The following is a 21,389-nucleotide window of genomic DNA, read 5'->3' as shown; positions in this document are numbered from 1 at the left end:
CAGCGGGACGGACCCGGCCGCCCGGGCTCTCGTCCGGCCCCGGCAGCGCCCCCCGCCCGCCCGCGGTCTATGGTGGCGGCGGCTCCTCGGGCGGCAGCGGACGACGAGGCTGCGGCGTTGCCATGAACAGCGGCGGCGGCCTCCCGCCCCCCTCGGCCGCCGCCTCCTCGCCCTCCTCGTCGCTGGCGGCGGCGGCGGCCCCGCCGGGGGCCGGGGGGGTCCCCGGCGGGGCGGCGGCGGGAGTAAAGCTCAAGTACTGCCGCTACTACGCGAAGGACAAGACTTGCTTCTACGGGGAGGAGTGTCAGTTCCTGCACGAGGACCCGGCCGCCGGGGCCGCCCCGGGCCTCGGCCTCCATAGCAACAGCGTCCCCCTGGCGCTGGCGGGCGCGCCGGTGGCCGGCTTTCCGCCCGGAGCGGTCCCGGGCGGGGGCGCCGGGCCGCCGCCGCCGGGGCCCAAGAAGCCGGACCTGGGGGGCCCGGGCGCCGGAGCCGCGGCCGGCGGAGCAGGCGGCGGCGGGATCCTCGATGGACCGCGGCTGGCAAGTGAGTGCGGTCCGGGCTGGGAGCGCGGCCTCGGCCCCGGGGCGGCGGCGGCGTTGACGGCGGCGGACGCGAGGCCCGGGGCCGGAGGGGCCGGATGAGGCCCTGCGGCCGAGCGAGGCCTAGGCCGGGCCCGAGGCCGCCCGCCTGCTTCCTGCTTCCCCTCCCCGCAGCGCCGGGGCGAGCCGCGGGCCGAGGGGACGCCGGGCGCCCGGGAACGTGGGCGGGTGGGTAGGTTGCGATGAGTAAGTGAGGATCGTGGACGGGCAATGGAGGGTGTGTGTGTGCGTGTGTGTAAGGTGTGTGTGCGTGATGAGCGGAGAGAAAGGGTGTCGTTCGGGGTGTGGAAAGCAATGGCCTGCATAGCAACATGTGTTCTCTCTCGCAAGGTGTCTGTGTGGAGCGGCGTCCGGTCGCGTTGAGGTCCCGGGTGGGCGGAGGGCGGGAAGGTGGGTAGGGGGCGGGCGGCGAGGGGCGGGCTTACGGCTTCGGCGACTCGGTGCAGAGAACAGAAAAGTTTGTCTCAGGCTTCACGGGGAGAGGTTTTCCAGGCAGGACATGCTTTCGAAGGATTAGGGGGTGAACGGACAGCAGCTTTGACAGTGTGTCGAGGTTTTAGTCCACGGTTTCGAGTAGGAATTCCGCCAAGACTTGCGTGTCAACACAGTTTTCTTCCAGGCTGGAAGAAGTTTGCTGGGTGCCAGTAAAGCTGTCTTGTCTAACTTTGTATCCAGCGAAGTCTGAGCGTGGAGGCTTGAAAGCGTGTCGTGTACAGCGAGCGTTTGTGTGTGACTTAGCGCTCGAGTTCGGAAGTCAGGGCCGTGTGTATTTCTTACAGTCATTCAGCATTATCGTTTGACTTGGCGCTTTTTAGTTGTTTATGAGCAGCGTTTACACTTATGATAAGTGTTTACATGTCATCTGTTTTACAGGATATTGCCCTTAAGGAAACAGGACAGCAGGTGTCAGATTTTCCTTTTCTGTTTCTGAATATATTTGAGCATTTCTAGACCAAGGGGGAAAGTCTTACTTACCTTTTGGTGAATTCTGAACAGTTTTTGATCGTAAAATAATTTGAGAGGCAACTTGGAGGTCAGAACATTTTTGTCTTTTTTTTGAGCTACAAATGCTCTTATTTGCTCTTTGAGGATTATTAAGTGCCTTCCTAGAGTGTGTGTGTGTGTGTGTGTGTGTGTGTGTGTGTGTGTGTGTTTAAAGATTGCGTTTCTTTTGCTGGGATGGCTCAACTTTATTGCAGATATATTTGGTGAGGTTGATAGGCTAAGAAGATTAATTTGTTACTTAAAATGTTTTGTAAGAAATAGTTATCTTACTGGTGGAATTTTATCGCTTTTGAGAAGCAACTTTGCGTTTTCAAGATAAATTTGCTGGTGCGTGAGTTGTGGCTGAAATTGAGTAATGTTTGAGTAGTAAGCAGTGAAATTGAACAGTAATGTTACTTACAGAGAGTCACTTTTAAAAGTGCTGGTATTTGATTTAATATGTGATCCAGGATTTTCTAATCACAGAGTAATAGATTTGGTACATAAAAGATGGCTAAAGACGGAAGGTGGAGGAAACATGCTAGCAATGGCTCAAAGCTGGAGAATCATGTCATATATCACAGAAAGAAAATAAAGATATAGGGTCTCGAGAGGACAAGCAGTTAATGCTAAGAAGGCATTTTAAAGTTGGTAGTTGTGTAACAGTTATTTGATCAAATAGCTGAGTTGTGTATTTGGATTCTGTAGGACCTGCTTTAATTTGACAGAGTGAAGCCTAAGGCTCCTCTTTTGTGCTGTAGGCTCCTTGATAAGTCTCAGTAGTACCTAGATGTGACTCCTTGTGAGTAAGAAAACTGCTTCATATCAGTGAATAGCAAGTAAAATTGCTCAGGAATCAGGGAAGAGGATTCTGTTGGTGATTTAATGGCTACTCTGAATTTTTACACATAATTTATTCTTAGTCTACTTCCTACCTTTAATGTAACCTTATGCTGTACTTAATCTTATACTTGATTTGTTAAGTAAGTGTATGAGGCAGTAGGAGGCCGGTCCAAGATGGCAGCTTAGGAGGATGCTGAGCTCGCCCCGCTCCCACGAACACACCAAATATACATCTCTGTATAGAGCAGTTCCTCGGGAGAGACAACTGAGGGCTTCTGCATAACAAGCGACGGAGGGGGAAGGGGGGTTACATCGAGATCGAGAGAGATCGTGAGATCACAAGATCACCCGGAGAAGATTGGGGGAACCTCGAGAGCTCTCTGGGATCTGAGGGAACTCTCCAGGATCGTAGAAACCAGTGAGCGCCATTGTTTACATTCTCCTTCTACCTGGATGGTGCAGGCGAGACCCTATCCAGGTGCCCCGCTGACACGCAAGGCAGCAGGTGGGTGTTCCCAGCTACCCCTCCTGGAGGAACAACGGGGCAAGGTAGAGTGTGTGCCCCTGACCACCCCCCCCACACACCTGGAACATGATTTAGCTAATCAGCACACTGCTGTGCACGTACACCACACTGCCCCACCTGGATTAACACGGTGCTGAAGTGCAGGGCCACCAGCCTGCTCTGCCCAGGACCCGTCCTGGTGGAGGACAGCCAGAACAGCAGCTACCATGCGTGTGTGCACCCAGCCTGCCCCACCCCGAACCCGCTGCTTCTAGCCATGTGGCACCCCCGGCACCACAGGTGCCCTCCCCTACTCCAACTGGCCTTCCCAAAGGACCTGGGACACAGTCTACACAGAGGCCGCTTCTATGCAAGACCCCTTTTTCAACATTGGGAGAGAGAGTGATTTCATCTAATTCATGGGAACAAGCACAGAAAGTCAAAAAAAACGAGAAGACGGAGAAATATACTTCTAACGAAGGAATAAGAAAAAGCCGTAGGAAAAAACTCTAATGAAACGGAAATAAGTAATTTGCCTGATAAATAATTCAAATAAACAGTCATAAGTAAACCCACCAAACCTGAGTGTAGAATAGAGGAACTCAAATTGTCAACAAAGAGAAAATGTAATAACCAACCAATCAGAGCTGAAGAATACAGTGCCTGAAATGAAAATACATTAGAAGGAATCAACAGCAGATTGGATAACACAGAAAATAGATTACCCACCTGGAAGCTCGAGTAGTGGAAACCATCCAATCAGAACAGCAAAAAGAAAAAAAATTTAAAAAAGGAGGATAGTTAAGAGACCTCTGGGGTAACATCAAGTACACTAACATTCTCATTACAGGGATCCCAGGAGAAGAGAGATAAGGGGAGAAAGTGTGTTTGAAGAAGTAATGGCTGAAAACTTTTCTAATTTGGGGAAGGAAACACATTTAGGTCCAGGAAGCAGAGTCCCAAACAAGATAACCCAAAAAGGCCCCCACGAAGACATTGTAATAAAAATGGCAAAAGTTAAAGAGATAATCTTGAAGGCAGCAAGAGGAAAACAAGTCACATACAAGGGACCCCCACTCACCCCCACCGCCTTAAGGTTAATAGATGATTTCTCAGCAAATACTTTGCAGGCCAGAAGAGAGTGACAGGAAATACGCAAAGTGCTGAAAGAAAGGGACCCACCACCTGGAATACTCTGCCTGGCAGGTTAGTCAGCGTTGACGAGGAGAAAAAGTGTCACAGACAAGTGAAATCTAGGGTTCATCACCACTGAACTGCCTTTACAAGAAGCGTTAAAGCATCTGTAAGTAGCAAGGCCATAACCAGAAATAAGAAAATACATGAAAGAAAGAAATCTCATGGGTAAAGGTAAATATAGAATTATCACAGTGAATCAGCCACTTAAATAGCTAATATGAAGGTTAAGTTAACTAAAACTACAATAAATAAGGGATATACAAGACAAAAAGATCTAAAATATGATGTCAAAGACATAAGCGTGGAGGGGAAGTAAAAATGTAATACTTTTAGAATGTGTTTGAATTTAAATGTCTATCAGCTTAAACTAGACTGCTATAAATATAGATAGATATATATGAACCTCACAACCTAAAAACCTGTAAAAATACCCCAAAATAAATAGAAAAGAACCTAAACAAAACCCTAAAGAAAACAAGGAAACCAAAAAGAAAGAACAGAACTTGAAAAACAAAAAACAATGAGCAAAATGGCAATATGTATCTACCTATCAGTAATTAAATGTAAATGGACTAAATACTATAATCAAAAGATATAGAGTGACCAAATGGAGGAAAAAATAAGACACCTATATGCTGCCTACAAGAGACTTATTTCAGATAGGCACCGATAGAGGGGAAGAGATAGAAAGAGATATTCAATGCGAATAGAAATGAAAGCTGGAGCAGCAATACTGATATCAGATGCTCTCTGATTTCAAACAGTATTACAAAGCTGTAACCATTAAAAGAGCAAGTTAACTGGCACAAAAACAGACCCATAGGCCAGTGGAACCAAATAGCCTAGAAATAAACCCTTGCTTACACGGTCAGTTAATCTTTGAAAGAGGAAGCAAGAATATGGAGAAATGACATCCTCTTCAGTGAGTGGTGTTGGGAAAACTGGACAGATGCATGCAATAAAATGAAAGTGGACCACTCTATTACGTGACATACAAAAATAAACTCAAAATGAATTAAAAACTTAAAGGGAAGACCTGAAAGTGTAAAACTCCTAGAAGAAAATATAGGTAGTAAGCTCCCTGACATTGGTCTTAGTAATATCTTTCCGATTAAGTCTCGAGCAAAGGAAATAAAAGCAAAACTAAACTCATCGGACTACATCAAACTAAAAGGCTTCTGCACAGTGGAAAAAACCATCTACAAAACTAAAAGACAACCTACTGAATGGGAGAAGATATTCACAAATGGTATATCCAGTAACGGGTTAATAACCGAAAAATATAAAGAACTCATGTAACTCAACATCAAAACAAAAACAATCCAATTAAAAAATGGGCAGAAGACACAAATAGACTTTCTTTAAAGAAGACATACAGATGGTGAACAGACATATGAAAAGATGTTCTACATCACTAATCAGGGAAATGCAAATCAAAGCCAAAGTGAGATGTTAACCTCATACCAGTCAGAATAATAGGCAAAAAAAACAAAACAAAACAAAATATAACAAGCGTTAGGTTGTGGGTAAAAGGGAACCCCACCTTGTACACTATTGGTGGGATTGTAAAGTAGTGCAGCTGTTATGGAAAACAGTATGGTGGTTCTTCAGAGAATTAAAAATAGAGCTGCCATACAACCCAGCAATTCTACTTCTGAGTATTTATCTGAAGAAAATGACAACACTAATTCAAAGAGATACATGTACCCCTATGTTCATTGCATCATTTACAATAGCCAAGCCGTGGAAGGTGTCCCTTGATAAAGATGATGTGGTACACGCACACGCACACGCGGAATATTATTCAGCAATAAAAAAGGAAATTTTGCCATTTGTGACAACATGGATAGACCTAGGAGGTATTAATGCTAAGCGACATGAGTTAGCAAAAGACAAATACTGTAGGATTTCACTTATATGTGGAATCAAAACAAAACAAATGCACAAACAAAACAAAAACAGACTCCTAGAAACGGAATAAACTGAAAGTTGCCAGAGGTGGGTGAGGAGAATGGGAGAAAAAGATAAGGGGACTAATAGGTACAAACATCCAGAAAAGAAGAAAAAGTTTGCCCTAAAAAAAAGCCAAAAGACAGACAAGTGTATGAGGCAATTAATAGCGCATTCTAAAAGGTATTGCTATTAGAAGTAGTTTAAATTTTGTTAGTTGCTGACATGGTCATGTAGGCTCACTGAGACAGTTTTATTTTGCTTATTTTTTCTTTGCTCTTTAAATGTAAGATCATACAGTGTTTCTTTAGCTAAGAGATCGTAAATTGATCTGCTCTGATAAGCTGGATCTACCTGCAGAAATATTTTGTTTGGCAGTCTTCTGTGTGTGTATGTGTGTTAAAAGTTTATATTGAAGTATACATACTTTTGGGAAGATGTGCAAATCATAAGTTCTTGTAATTTTCACAAGATGAACACACAACTTGTCATCAGCACCCAATTCAAGAAATAGGACATCATCAGCACCTCAGAAATCCTGCTCTTGACCCCTTCCCAGTCACTCCCCTTTTCCAAAGGTAACTACTGATTTCTAACACTACATTCTAATACTATAGGTTTGTTTTTCACTTTATAGTCTTTGTGAACTTTATCGGAATGGAATCGCGTAGTATGTACTCTTTTTGCATGTAGCTGTTCAGTTTTCTCAACACCATTTATTGAAGAGATTGTCTTTCCTCCTGTATGTCATTGTCTCCTTTGTTACAGATTAATTGACCATATATGTGTGGGTTTTTTTTTTCTGGGCTCTGTATTCCTTTGATGTATGTGTCTTGTTTGCATGCCAGTACTATGCTGTTTTGATAAGCAGCCTTGTGGTATAGTTTGAAATTAAAGAGCATGATATCTCCAGCTATGTTGTTCTTTCTCAAGATTGCTTTGGCTTCTTGGGGTCTTTTGTGGTTCTGTACACATTTTATGATTGCTAAGTTTTGTGAAAAATGCCATTGGGATTTTGATGGGTATCGCATTGACTCTATAGATTGCTTTGGATTGTCTGGACATTTGAACAACATCGATTCTTCCAATCCATGAACACAGTATATTTTGCCTTTTTTGGTGTGTTTTCAGTTTCCTTCATTGGTGTCTTAATGGTTTTCAGAGTACAGGTCTTTCATTTCCTTGGTTAAATTTATTTCTAGGTATTTTATACTCTTTGGTACAATTGTAAATGAGATTGTTTTCTTAATTTCTCTGATAGCTAATTGTTAGTGTTTAGAGTGCAACCGATTTCTGTGTACTAATTTTCTATCCTGTGACTTTATTGAATTAATTTATTGTTTTAATAGTTTTTTTTTTTTTTTTTGGTGAGTCTTTAGGATTTTTTATGTACAGTATCATGTCTTCTGTAAATGATGAGTTTGGATGTCTTTTAATTCTGTCTTGCCTAATTGCTGTGGCTATGATTTCTAGTGCTGTGTTGAATAAAAGCAGTAAGAATATGTGTCCTCGTCTTGTTTGTGACGGAGGAGGGAAGCCTCAGCTTTCACTGTTGTGCGGTGTTAGCTGTGGTTTTTCATCTCTATCCTTTATTATGTTGAAGTACGTTTCCCCTCATAACTATTTTATTGAGAGTATTTACCAAATGCTTTTACTTCATCTATTGACACAATCATATGATTTTTATCCTTCATTTTGTTCATATGGTGTATCATGTGGATTGATTTGTGGATGTCGAATGGGATTAGTGCAGCACCCCCCATCATAATTCCCTCAAAAGTCAGCCAAGTTTTTGGTGTGTATAAAGAGTTCATGTGTTCTCATTGCTGAATTTCTCTTTTTTAACTTGGAAAATTTATATCCATCTTTATTTTGGAGCAACATTTTATTTTTTATTTATTTATTTATTTATTTATTTATTTATTTTATTATGGTGACATTGGTTAACGAAATCCAGTAAGTTTCAGGTGTACAATTGAGCAGCAACATTTTTTTTAATTTGCTTTCCTATAGGCATATCTGCTTTTGTGTGCAAAGCTATGAACATTTACAATACTTAGAAATGATACTTTAAAATTTTATTATAGTATTTCGAGGAGCATTGACAGATTTGAATATTTTTTGTTTATTTTCAAGCTGGTTTTTATTTGAGTTTTTAAATGATGGGCGTCATAAGCTTCTTTTGTAAAAATTTCCATTGGAATAGCAATGTATAAAGTCATAGTAAACCGGTCTCCTCATTTTATTGCCTGAGGGTTAATCATTATTAGTGGTTTTTGTGTGTGTAACTTTAAATTACTCTTAAATTACTCTAGAGCCTCAGTGGGGTCAGGCTTCAGTGTATGAATGGGGGGGCAGGGGGAAGGGGACAGTTCAGACCATAGCATGCGCATGCGCACACACATACTTGAGTTTTGCAGCAGTATTTTTCACATTTATTTTCCATATTAACTTTATATCCTATTTCTAAACAAACTGTTTTGAGCAAAAACAGTAAGATAAAATATTTATTTTATGTACTGTTTTCATATAGTTGTTAAATCAGTACAGAAAGTATTTGTATCTCCTTTCAGTATCTAGGAATTATTGCTGGACTAGGGGTCCTGAGATTTTGCTTTCCATGCTCTCTTAGAAAATAACTTTGTGATCTTAGGCTTGTCATTTAGTCAACATAGTGATACATGTCTTTATCTGTAAAATAAGAGAATGGAATATCGAGAACATGTGTTTTCTAAGTGTTTTATGTTCTAGAAAACAAATTACATCATGTTTGATCGTTAGAATTTCTCTTTCTTTCTCAACAACTTCTAAAAACACTGACTGCTCGGCCGTTTATCTTCAGTCTAGGGAAGGGCGCGCACATCTCACTCATCCTGGCTGAGTTAATTGGCGTGTAGATACCAGTCCTCCTCCATGAGAAAGCTTTCTCCTTTCGATGTGTCTTTCAGTATCTCTCTTGCTTTTTTTTTTTTAAAAAGGATAATGTTCCTGTTTTTCCAAAGCTAGTTTTTAATTATATTTTTAGTATTAAAAATTCTAGATACAGGAAAATAGGAACAGTATTTTTGATTGTAATTAAAAATGTAATACGTGCACAGGTTTAAGTTTTAAATTACATGAAAGGGTACACAGTGAAAAATAGTCTTCCTCCTTAGTTGCCTGATTCAGCTCTTTTCAATTTATTATGTATCCGTTCAGAAATTTTCTTTGCTTATACAATCATTCATATGTTTATATTTCCTTGTTTCTAGTACGTACTTACATACATATACATATACATATGTGCACACACAGAGAAGCCTGATGCACTTTGAATTTTCTTACTGAATTGGTTATCTTGTTTCTTCCACATCCACACATGGAAATCCATCCTACTCTTTTTAATGGCTGCATAATATTCCATTGCAAATTGTATTATCCTTTTTAATGGACATTTAGATTGTTTATAGTTTTTGTAGTCTTTTGCTATTACAGATGAAGGCACTAATCTGTTATATCTTAATATATTTATATATAAATTTACACAAAATGATATATATGTTAAGGAGCACACAGACTTCTGTAATCTGCTGCAAACTTGGTATATTAAAGAAACTATGTAGACAAATACCTTATGATTTCACTTATATGTGGGGATCTGACAAAAACTTGAACTTGTAGATAGCAAGAACAGATTGGTGGTTTCCAAAGGCTGGGGCGAGGGGGTGAGAGGTGGGTGAAATGGGTGGAGTTGGTCAAAAGGTACAAACTTCCAGTTATAAGATAAATAAGTCCTGGAGATATAATGTACCACAAGGTGGCTGCCGTTAACAATACTCTATTGTATATTTGAAGGATGCTGAGAGAGGAGATAGTAAAAGTTATCATAAGAAAAAGAATTGTAACAGTGTGTATGATTGATGTTAACTAAACTCATTGTGGTAGTCATTTTGCAATATATACATATATCAAATCATGTTGTACACCTAAAATTAATACACTGTCGTATGTTAATTATATCTCTATAAAAAACCATGCATTTTATACATCGTTAGCTGAAAGTAAGATGTTCGAGGTAGTCATCCATATCAGATCTGTTCCAGCAAAACTTTTTTCACAGCGGCTCACAGAGATAGTTATGTACATCTCTTTTGTAACTTAATAAGGTAATATTTGTACATAATCTCTGGGGAATTTCTTTTGTGTAATTAATAAAAGACTAGAATTATTATTTTATAGTCTCTCCTTGTTTATCCACATTCTTGATAAGGATACTTCAGGCTGCTTTCATCAATATTAAGTAGAGAATGATGAAGTTGGAAAAGCTGGAAAGGACTTTATGTATCATTTGGTTTCTTTCTTATTTTGCTCATCTGTTCCTAAACTTATTGTCTCTACATATTGCCATTCCTGAATCTGACTATGTACTTGATGGAAAAAATAAGATCGGGGTGAAGAAAGGCAAAATGGAATGGGTCCTTTCAGCCCCTTAGGCAACCCCTGTGGCTCACAGACTTTATAGCAGTGTGTCAGCTCTCTCTGAGGAAGAGCCTTGTGGACCAGGTGGGACCTAGAAAAGGTAGGACCAGGAGTCTTTCCCCTACTCTCAATACTTAGAAAAATTATTAAGGCAGCGTTTAAAGTAAAAATGTTAGCAAGATCCTCTGATATGTATCATGAAAAGATTTAACGTATACAAATAATGTGTTAGAAAATGTTAGATTATGGCAAGATTTCAATTTAGTATAATTTGGGCTAAAAGAGATTCATTCACTTAATGAACAACCATTTATGGAGCGCTTTGTCTCACGTACTGTTTTAGATTCTTGGGATACATTAATGAACCAAATAAGTAAAAGATTTTTCTTTGTGGACCTTACATTTTAATTGGTTAAAGTAGACAATATTTATAAACATAACTCCCATTTTAAAGTATGATAAAAGAAGACAGATGCTGTCAAAAACAAAAACAACAACTCTCCCCCTTCTCATTTCTCAGTAAACCGTGGGTTTGGGTGATCTGCAACTGATATTTTGCACAAGGAGTGCAAATTTTCTCTTTCCATGATGAAATTCTGTATCACTTTACTGAGAAAACAGTTAAGAACAGTGGAGGACTTCTCAAAACATTTATTGCTTGATCGGTAGCTTTTGATTATGCAGAAAAAGCAGTTATCTTGGCACAGATCCCAAACTAAAACACTTTTATTGGAAGACATTTTTCAGTAAGTAATCAGATGGACAGTACTAAACATTAAATAGCTTCACCAGAGAGCCCGATTTATTTAGTCGTTTGTGGTCAGCTGTGTAGCCACATCATCTCAGAAGGCCTGTAGTAGTGGAGCATTCCTGGCATCAGGTGTACCAGAGTCTTGCTGCATTGCAGTTCTTTGTGATCGAGGCTAAGTAATAATGTATATGTTAAAAAAAATACAGGTCAGAACAGTGTACCATATATGCCCCAGTGTGGAACAGTAGACTCTCAGCTGGGTCTAGCTAAGCCACGTAAGTCCATCTAAAAGTGCTGTTACAGGATTTTTTTGGTCTTGCCATATAGACATGGCTATGGCCTATAGTAGGAGGACTTTGGCGAGGGCCAGTTGGCCAGACAGGAAATTTTTAAAATTGTCAACGTGTCTCTCTGATATTTTATGCAGATGACTTATTCTTTAGTAAACGACATGGTATGCATGTACTCTGGGCACTGACTAGAGAGCTTAATTCTCAAACATTTATTTACACTTCTGTGCCAGATACACAGATATTGAGGGGAACACAAACGTGTGGTTCTGGCCATTTATGGATGCGTAGTCTAGTAAAGGATTTTGAAATGTATAAATTTTGGCATAGTACGATATACCATAGATATAAAATGTATAACACACACTGTTCAGGGATATTTCTTGAAGAGGTGACATTTGGACTTTTTTTTTGAAAGATGTGTGAAGCACACCTGGTGGCAAAGAAGGCCGTGTAGGCGGACGAGAGCAAGGACGTGCAGAGGTTTTGAGAGAAGGCGTCGTACGTGATTTTGTTCTCTCGTCATCACATGTGATAAAGAATAGGCTCTGTGTTATGGAGAAGGGTACTGGACGACAGATGGCGTGGCCGCGTTGCGAAGGCCCTTCTAGGCTGTGCTTAGTGCAGTGACAAGGTCTCCGCCTGAAAAACATAACCTCAGTCGTTCCTTCTGGCTTCTAAGGGTGCGGACAGAGAAGCCATCGGAGTGGGTCGCCTTAGAATAGTCGAGGGGAGAAATGCTAAGGACTTGATTCGGACGAGCAGAAATCAGTATAGGGGACATACTCGAGAGAGATTTGGCAGAGCAGCCACTTGAGGGAATGGATGAGAGAGAAAGGAGTCAAGATAAATGAGTTCTTAGCTTAAACGTACTTGTCACATGTCTCGTTGGAAACATTTAATAATAGGCATTTGAAATGTCAGTCTGGAGTTTCGGAATGACCGAGGAATGTAATGGAGTGGTGTTCGGTGCCTTTGAAGTAAGACTGTTCTGGTTTCAGATCTCATCTCTGCCACCAGATGGGGTGTATGAAACAATACATGGCAGCCGGTCTTGTTTCCTTCCTTCCTTTCCTCCCTCTTTCTCTCTCTTTCCCTCTCTCTCTCCCTCTCTCCCTCCCTCTCTCTCTCTGCCTTCCTTCCTGTCTGTCTGTCCATCAGAACCAGGAACGAATGTTTCAAAGCAAAGGAATGGGAGTTTAAGAGGGAAGGATGGGTCCATGTAGGTCTCCGCAGAGCCGAGTCCTTGAACCACGTTGTCGGCTCTTTGCGGAATCACCTCAGTTAGGTCGTGGTTTACTGTTACGTTTTCTGCTTCTGCTGAGAATGAATATAAAAAGTGTTTCTAGAAATCTTCCTTTCAACTGTATCGAAGATGTTCCATCTATGTAAAAATCCTTGTAATAATTTCTCTGAAGAGTTTAATACTAAGAAGTGCTTTTGCTCACAGAAATTATTTTACTAGGTGAGCATATTTTAACTTAATTTTTTTCTTTTTTATCTTGGCTATTTAGAAACTTCTGAGCTTAGTGTTTAAATCGTTTTCCTTAGCCTCTGTTTTTGGTTTAGTAATTCCCCATTTAATCTTTTCTCTTTATTATATGGCTTTCTTTTTTTTTCTTAAACAACAGAAATCTCTTGTTTTACACTTCCGTAGCCTAGGAATCCATGGTGTTGTCCAGGTTGATTTCTCATAAAGGCCGTGAGAAATAATCTGGTCATGCCTCTCACCTGGCTTCTGGTGGTGTGCCTGCAGTCTTTGGCTTGTAGAAACATCGCCTGATGATCTCTGCTCTCATCTTCACAGCATGTTCTTCCTATGTGTATATCTGTGTCCAGATTTCCCCTCATAAGGTCATAAGTCATATTGGGTTAGGGTTCACCCTAATGATCTCATCTTAACTAATTACATCAGCACTGACCCTCTACCCAAATAAGATCACATTCCGTCTGAGGTACTCAGGGTTAGGACATCAGTATATGAGTTTTGGAAGGACATAGTTCAACTTACAACAGTCGTTGAGTAGGTGAAAAATGAGGTCATGTACGTAGAACGCCAGGCACATCTGATTTGCGATTGGTGCTGCCGAGGCCACACCGCCCTGTAGTTACCATGCACTGCTTGCTGATGCTCTGGGGTTCGGTGGGGAATTTGAAATGTGTAATTGATCGTCTTACGGCTCTGCACAGAAACTTTATTACGAGAACTGGAGATACAGTGCTTGTCATTAATTACTGCCTTTTCACAGTTCCTTTGGACTGTTTTTAAGTTTGTGAGCTTTTGAGGGACGTTCAATCCTCAAACAGACCAATATGCTCTGCCCAGTTTGGGAATTGAGTCTTTTCTTCCAGATGACTCTGTGAGTTTTGTAACGATGTGTAAAATGTTCCAAGCTACCTTTTCATATAGTAAAATAAAAAAAGGCTACATGAAAAGTTTCCCTAATGCATTCCATCCAGAGAACATACAGTTGCTTTGGAAAGAGCAAGCTAACTTTTACAAATAAATTTATAAGTGGATACAAATGATAACCACAAAAATAACCATAGGCACCAAATGTCATGCAAGCATGCCAGTGTACTGAATTGTTCTCACAGCGGCCCCTGGAAAGTAGATGCTCTCATTTTTATTTTACAGAGGAAGAAACTGAGACTTAGATTAACTATACTATTGAAGGTCAGTAGTTGGCAGCTGGCTGAAGCAGACCTCACGGGCAGTTGTATTTGCTCAAAGTCTGTGCTCAGCTCGCAAATCCAGGAGAGAAAAGGGTGGGCGTTCCGCTGTGTGTACAGAGGAGCCCGTTTCTTGGACCTGTGTCCAGTGTATTGTCATCTAGCATCTCAGAGTCTCAGTTTCCTCACCAGAAAAATGGAGGCAGAAGTACCATTTGCGTGGGATGTTTTGTAAAGTTTAGATGTGAACACCTGTCTTCTATCAAATTTTTAAAATACCTACCCTCAAAAAGGATTTAATTGTAGATAAGTGTTTATACAAATGGGCTAATTGGTTAGGGAATACCAAAAAATACAAGGACTAGTTCGAAATGTCAGTTTGCAGATAATTTAGATGAGTAGATAGTATAGAAGCATGTTAAGAATTTGAACGTTTAACTAGTTGAAGATAACAATAAAAAGTTAAAGAAAAAAATGTTTTTGTAGTCAAATGAATGATATAAATAGTATTTTAAGAGTTAGAGGTTTTGGAGTAATTGGAGAATACATTCTAGAGACTGGAGAAGAGGAAATTAACATTTATGATTACCTGGGAGAGAGGATGCTGGCACTCTGCATAAGTTACTTCACTGGAGTCCCTGCCACACCTTGTGAGTGAGATGAAATTACCTCCTTTTTCAGATGAAGACATGAAACTTAGAGGGTCGTTTGCTCAAGGTCATATAGCTAGTAAGTGGCCAAAGTGGGCTTAGAACTCAGTGTCTAACTCCACGTATTTTTTCTTTTCCATCACACCTGGTTCTTGAAGAGGAACATGGAGCTAGGGTGTGTGTGTGTCTGTGTGTGTATAGGAGTTGCTGGTACTTCATGTCGTAAAGCGTAGACTTTCAGAATATATAAATGAGGGTATCATTTCGACTGGAGGATAGAGTTTAATAATGTTATGATGATCGTAAAGATCTTTTATAGTAGACGTATACTTTTATTATTTTACACTATAATCCTCGATCTTTTGGAAATATCAGTGATAGGTATTCAGCTTTTTTCTCCACTGATTTGGAAAACTAGCTTTATTGAACTAGTTTACATACTATTAAATTCACCCATTGTACCTATACAATTAAATTATTTTTAGTAAATTTGTTGAGTTGTGCAACCATTAAGATCTTTTTAAAGTTTTAAAGATACTGTTTTTCATAAGTTTCATTGAAGTTTGCAGGGTAGATGGTGTGATTCTCATTTTACAAGTGATGGTATAATCTCCATTTTATAAGCATTTGCCTTATAAGTAAGTGGTAGAACTGAGACTCAAACCCAGCACTTGATGGAAATATTAGAATGATAGGTTGAGAACGGATTGTAGAGGCCTTTTAGATGTCACACTAAGCAGTCTGGAATTCATCCCTTGGGGTAAGCAACGCCAGCATCTCGTCTGTGACATCCTCGTTGGCAGAGGAAAACCACTCGATATTTTCTGCTGGTCACCTTTTGTAAAGTGTGTTCTTTGGAATTCTGGTCCCTCAGGCTGCTCTGTATAGAAAGGGTTCTCTGGTCAAGTAGATTTGAGAAATACTCTATTTCCTCTTGGATTGGTACAGTTCACATTGTGTACGCAGGCTGGGAAGTTGTGCAATTAAAAAAATGGGTTTACCTCCCCCCCGCCCCCCCAGCATTTTCTGAAAAGTAGTATTTAATATAGTGTTCCCTTTGGGGAACATTGATCAGTTGATGTTTTGGGAGATTAAACTCATTTCATCAAGAGGGGACAAGACTAACCATGAAGGAGAACATTTTACTTAATTAAGCTGTGAGTCAGGCTTTTTGAAAAGTAGATTATTATGGTGCGCATTTATATGTTAATCGTGGCAGGGTGACTGCCGCCCACGTGGAGAAGTTCTGAGTCTTTTGGTACTGTGAGACCCTTTAGTTTAACGTTTGAGTGGCTCATGATCATTTAAAAATTGAAGGCTTGTCTACGGCCATGCCACCCTGAACGATCTCGTCTGATCTTGGAAGCTAAATAGGGTTGGGCCTGGTTAGTACTTGGATAGGAGACCAGGTGCTGTACGCATAAAAACCAAACCAAACCAAACCAAACCAAACCAAACCAAACCAAACCTGAAGGCTTGAAATTTCATCTTTTGACTTCTAATTTCCTCTCTTAAAAGTTAAATGGTACTTTAGTGCAATAGAGAAACTGCTTTTATATTCAGGTCTTTCGCTTACTAGTTTTGTGACTTTGGGTAAGCTATCTAAATCTCTCTGAATCACAGTTTGCTTCACTAAAAGAGATATTAACCTTGCCACAGTTGTCCTTCAGGCTAAGTGAGATTGTATCTATACAGTGATGGCTCAATTATTATTCCATAGAGATGTAATAGTCATAATAATAGGGATGGTAATGACCTTTCATAGAAATACTAAGTCTCACTTAAGTGTACTGCAAAAATAAGGGATAGAGAAGTAGAAAGTTCTTGATTATCTAGTCCTGGTAATTAAGATCCCTAACATGAATTCTGCTTTTGCAATTTAAACTTAAAAGTACTCTACATTCCTTTTCTCCTTGAAATCCTGTAATGTAAGTAGGACATGGGTCTGTTCTTAGTAACTTAAAAAAAAATTAATACTCCATATAGAATGGAGTAATATGGCATAGGTTAGTGATCTTCCTACTTTCAGAGCAATTCCCGTTCCTTTCCTTCCAAAACTGTTAACTTTCCAAAACAAGGAAGTTCAAGTGTAAGTATATGTGTGGAATGGTTTTCCTCTGACTTTATTGAGATATTATTGACATATAACATGTGTAAGTTGAAGCTATGTAACATGATGATTATATATATGTATATATATGAGGATATACATATAACAAAATGGTTACCACAATAGGGTAGTTAACACCTCTACTCCCTCACATAATTACCCTTCTTTTTGTGGCGATAACTTTTAAAATTTACTTTCCTATATAGTATTGTTAATTATAGTCACCGTGTTGTGCATTAGAACTATTCATCTTAAAGCTGGAAGCGTCTACCCTTTGACCAATTTCTTCTCGTTTCTCTCACTCCCCACCCCTGGCAACCATCGTTTTACTCTATTTCTTTGAGTTTGGCTTTTTTAGATTCCACATATGAGATCATACAATATGAAACTTTTTGGATTTATTTTACTCAGCACAATGCCCCCAAGGTCCATCCATGTTGACTCAAATGGCAGGATTTCCTTCCTTTTATGGCCGAATAATATTCCTCTGTGTGTGTGTGTGTGTGTGTGTATTGTGTGTGTGGCAATCTCACATTTTCTTTATCCATTCTTTTCTAGTAGTGAATTCACCGGGTTATTTCCATGTCTTGGCTGCTGTGAATAACGCTGCAGTGAACATGGGGGTGCAGATGGCTCTTCAAGATAGTGATTTCATTTCCTTTGGCTGTATATCCCAAATTAAGATTGCTGGATCATTTGATACTTTTTTAAATTTTTTATTTTTGAATTTTTGAAGAACCTCCATCTTGTTTTCCATAGTGGCCGCACCATTTTACATTCCCACCAACAGTGCACGAGGGTTCCCTTTTCTCCACATCCTCACCAACACTTGGCTCTTGTCTTTTTGATAATGGCCATTCTAACAGATCGAAGTGATACTATGTTTTTGATTTGCATTTTCCGGACGATTTGAGGTGTTGAGCAGCTTTCATGTACCTCTTGGCCATTTGGATGTCTTCTTTGGAAAAATGTCGATTCAAGTCCTTTTGTCATTTTTTTAATCGTATCGGTGGTTTTTTTTTTTTTTGTTTTCGTTTTGTTTTTGCGGTTGAGTTATATGAGTTCCTTATATATTTTGGATATTAACCTCTCGTCAGATAGCTGGTTCACAGCTATTTCCTGCTGTCCCGTGGGTTGCCTTTTTGTTGAGCTGATTGTTTCTTTTGCTGTGCTTTCTAGTTTGGTGTAGACCCACTCGTTTAATTGCGCTTTCGTTGCTTATGCATTTGGTGTCATATCCAAAAACCTGTTGCCAAGACCAACGTCAAGGAGCTTTTCCCCTTTCTTTTCCTAGAGTTGCTTTATGGTTTTGGGTCTTCGTGAGGAACGTTTAGATTAAAAAAAATTAATCTTTAAAAAAAATTAATGGCCTGTTCAGCCCTCCCAGCCCTTCCCCTTTTTGATTAAGTTCAGTCATGTGATTCTCAGGGAGCATAAGGTTTCTTCTTTCAAAGTTGTGCATCCTGAAGGAATATAAACCAATTTTAATATAGTGAAAATCACTACCAGAAATTTGGTAACATGTTAGGACAAATTCTGTTTCTTAACAATAAAGTATTATTAAAGGATAGGAAGTTTATAAGGTTGTTTTATAAGGTCTAAGGGACAAACATTTAATATTTATTTTACAAATATTTTGTTATTCTTAGATGCTTATTTCAGTGGTTCTTGCTTAAAATCTAGTAAGATAAAACATCGACCGTAGATATTTGAATCCTGGCATGTTCAGTACGAGTTTTTTCATATTTTATATAAGCTAATACAATAAAAGAAAATTGGATGTAAATTTTAAAAAACATTTGAAGTAAAAATGATGTATTAAAAAACAGTTTGACTGGAATTGTATCTGGAATTGTACTCTATTTTTGAAAACCATTCTATTTTATTAGGAAAAGATAATGAGTAGACCACACAGGTTTTGGTGTAGACTAGAGGAACTTCTCTCCTTATGGATTTCCCTGTTGTCATTGTCGTCGTCGTCATCATCATCATCATGAAGATAACTACATTATAGAAAGGTCGTAAGAGAAAAGACAGATCTCTCCCATTCAGTCCACCAGTTAACAAAAGATTTACATTTTGGTATATTCTTCAGTCTTATATTCTGTGTGTACAGGTAAGCACACACAGTTATTGCACTGTAAATAAAAATGTTTTCCCTTTTCACTTCACGTTGTAAATAGTTATGACACCGGTATTTAATCTTTATTATCCTCATTTTCTACAACCTTTTATTAGGGAAAATTTTAAACTTTTGTAAGAGTGCAGAGGGGAGTGTAATAACCCCCGTCACTCAGCTTCAACAACCATCATTTCCCAGTCTTATATGGTTTTTCCTCCCAGTGTTTGGTTTGATTTGCTGGAGAATTAAATATACCCCAGACGTTAATTACCATGATTTTTAATTATTTTGTAGTATTCAGAATTTAGTTCATCATTCTTTTGGGCATTTCACATCGTTTCTAATTTTTTGTTATTAAAATAATACTTTTAATATCTGTGCACAAATGAACAGAATGATGACCATCTTTGTATATAAATCTTTAGATGTTTCTAATTATTTTCTTCAGCTATAGCTGAAATTGTAATCACTAATTTAACAGATAGGAACCGTTAAAGATAATCTTTTTGTAATTATAAAATACACTTTAATTGTGGACATTGTGAGAAATAAATTTAAAAAATAGAGAATAAAAATGACCTCAGATTGCTTTCTAAGGAATCCCTATGTGTGTATCGCTCTAATACCGTAGACTGGGTGGCTTGTAAACAATAGAAATTTATTTCTTGTAGTTCTGGCTGAAGGCTGCAAAGTCCAAGATCATGACACTTGCAGATTTTGTGTCATGGTTGGTGAGGACCCACTTCCTGGTACATAGATTTGGCATCGTGCTGTGTCCCCACGTGGTAGACAAGGCTGGAGAGCTCTGGGGTCTTTTTTATGAGAACACGGATCCCATTCATGCGGGTTCCACAAAGGCCTCACTTCTTCCCACCGTCATCTTTGGGGGTGAGGATTCCAGTATATGAATTTTGAGGATACACAGAAATTCAGATCATAGCACCCTGCATCCATCTATCAGCGTTTCTTTAGTTCTCAGTTGGGGGTGGGCGTGGTTTCCGTGGTTCTCAGGGGCTCTGCCCAGAAGAGGGCGAGCCTACTTGCAGTTTATACCTTATACATCAAAGGTATAAGGCTTCACACTTAATGAGTGCTTAAAAATAGCAGCATTCCAAGTACTCATCAGGAAGTAGCATCTAAAACATATTGTCCATGACTTTGCTTGGTATACTGTGGATTGTTCTGCTAGTTAAAATCATTTCATATCATCCTGCCCTTAAATCAACAGATGGCTTGTCAGTGTTCCTGAACTCTGTCCCACTGCTTCCTCTGACGAATTGTTTTTACTGAACTAGGAGTTCATGTGAGCTGACTGCCGCCGGTCTGTCTCATACGGTGTGTGGTGAGAAACAGCCCTGAGAAACTCGCCTCTTTACTGTGCGAAGGTTCCCAGGAGCAGTTGCGGTGCTTTATATTCTCTCTCTACTGGCCACTTGCAAAGTTAAAGAGAAGAAAACTTGTTGAGAAAACCAGAAACGCAAGTGCGAATTGTTTCTTCATCTTGGGCTTGGTGGCTCTTAGGCGACTGATACAAAATAACTCACTGTCTGCGTGGGAAAAAAACAGTCAACTTGCGCGTTAACAAAACTTTAGAGCTGAGCCAAGTTGATTTGGTCCCGCCTTTTGTTATGAACAGGTAAATAAAAATAAGTGTGACAGAGATCGATCGGGACTTTATAATTAAGGACACACTACATCGGTGTTTCGTGCTTTTAAAACTTGACTTTTCCTTCTCTTTCAGTTCCTGGAATAGAAGGTGGTGCTTTAACGGACACGAGCCTCACAGATTCCTATTTCAGCACCAGCTTTATTGGAGTCAACGGATTCGGAAGTCCTGTAGAAACGAAGTATCCCTTGATGCAGGTATCTTCAGTACGAGTTGCTGTGGCAGAGATGGAGGACATCTAGAGTCTTGATTTATCCCTAAGTTTGTTGATTGGGATGTGGGATTTTAGGGGACGATGAGGCAGGTCGGATGTAGGTGAGCCATCCTCTTGCAGTGTTGGGGTCAGAGTGAGCTTTCACGGGAGAGCTCGGGGGTAGAATGACAGTGGAGCATGCAGAGAGAGGACAGAGACAGCAAGACACACGTTTTCCCCTCTGTGCGTTTTGTGGGTGTGGTCTAGCCTCTCAGGATAGACCACAGAGGCTATGACACGTGTTAGGAAAGCATGGAGCATGTTTAGAGAACAGAGGATGGCCTAGTTTTATAGAATCTATAAGGTGCGTGAAAGCTAATATGCAATATGCATTG

General features: G+C 39.9%; 1 protein-coding gene across 9 annotated transcripts in view; it reads left to right on the top strand.

Moving 5' to 3' along the window:
• PAN3 (poly(A) specific ribonuclease subunit PAN3) overlaps nt 1–21,389 on the top strand; it is a 123,680-nt gene that overhangs the window by 755 nt on the left and 101,536 nt on the right. For 2 of the 9 annotated variants that reach the window (XM_039862738.1, XM_039862710.1), the window contains exons 1-2: nt 29–546; nt 20,877–20,998. In XM_039862738.1, coding sequence (XP_039718672.1) covers nt 123–546; nt 20,877–20,998 — 546 coding nt within the window. In that variant the 5' untranslated portion in view covers nt 29–122. Of the gene's footprint in view, nt 1–27; nt 547–20,526; nt 20,772–20,876; nt 20,999–21,389 lie in introns of those variants that run through there. The other 7 variants (XM_039862773.1, XM_039862729.1, XM_039862721.1 and 4 more) reach the window with 6 other exon arrangements.

Source organism: Pteropus medius, unplaced genomic scaffold (assembly GCF_902729225.1).
Source record: "Pteropus medius unplaced genomic scaffold, Ma_sr-lr_union100, whole genome shotgun sequence".
Taxonomy (NCBI): Eukaryota; Metazoa; Chordata; class Mammalia; order Chiroptera; family Pteropodidae; genus Pteropus; species Pteropus medius.
Note: the sequence above shows the minus strand (reverse complement) of the source record. Positions and strands in the feature narration are given on the sequence as shown.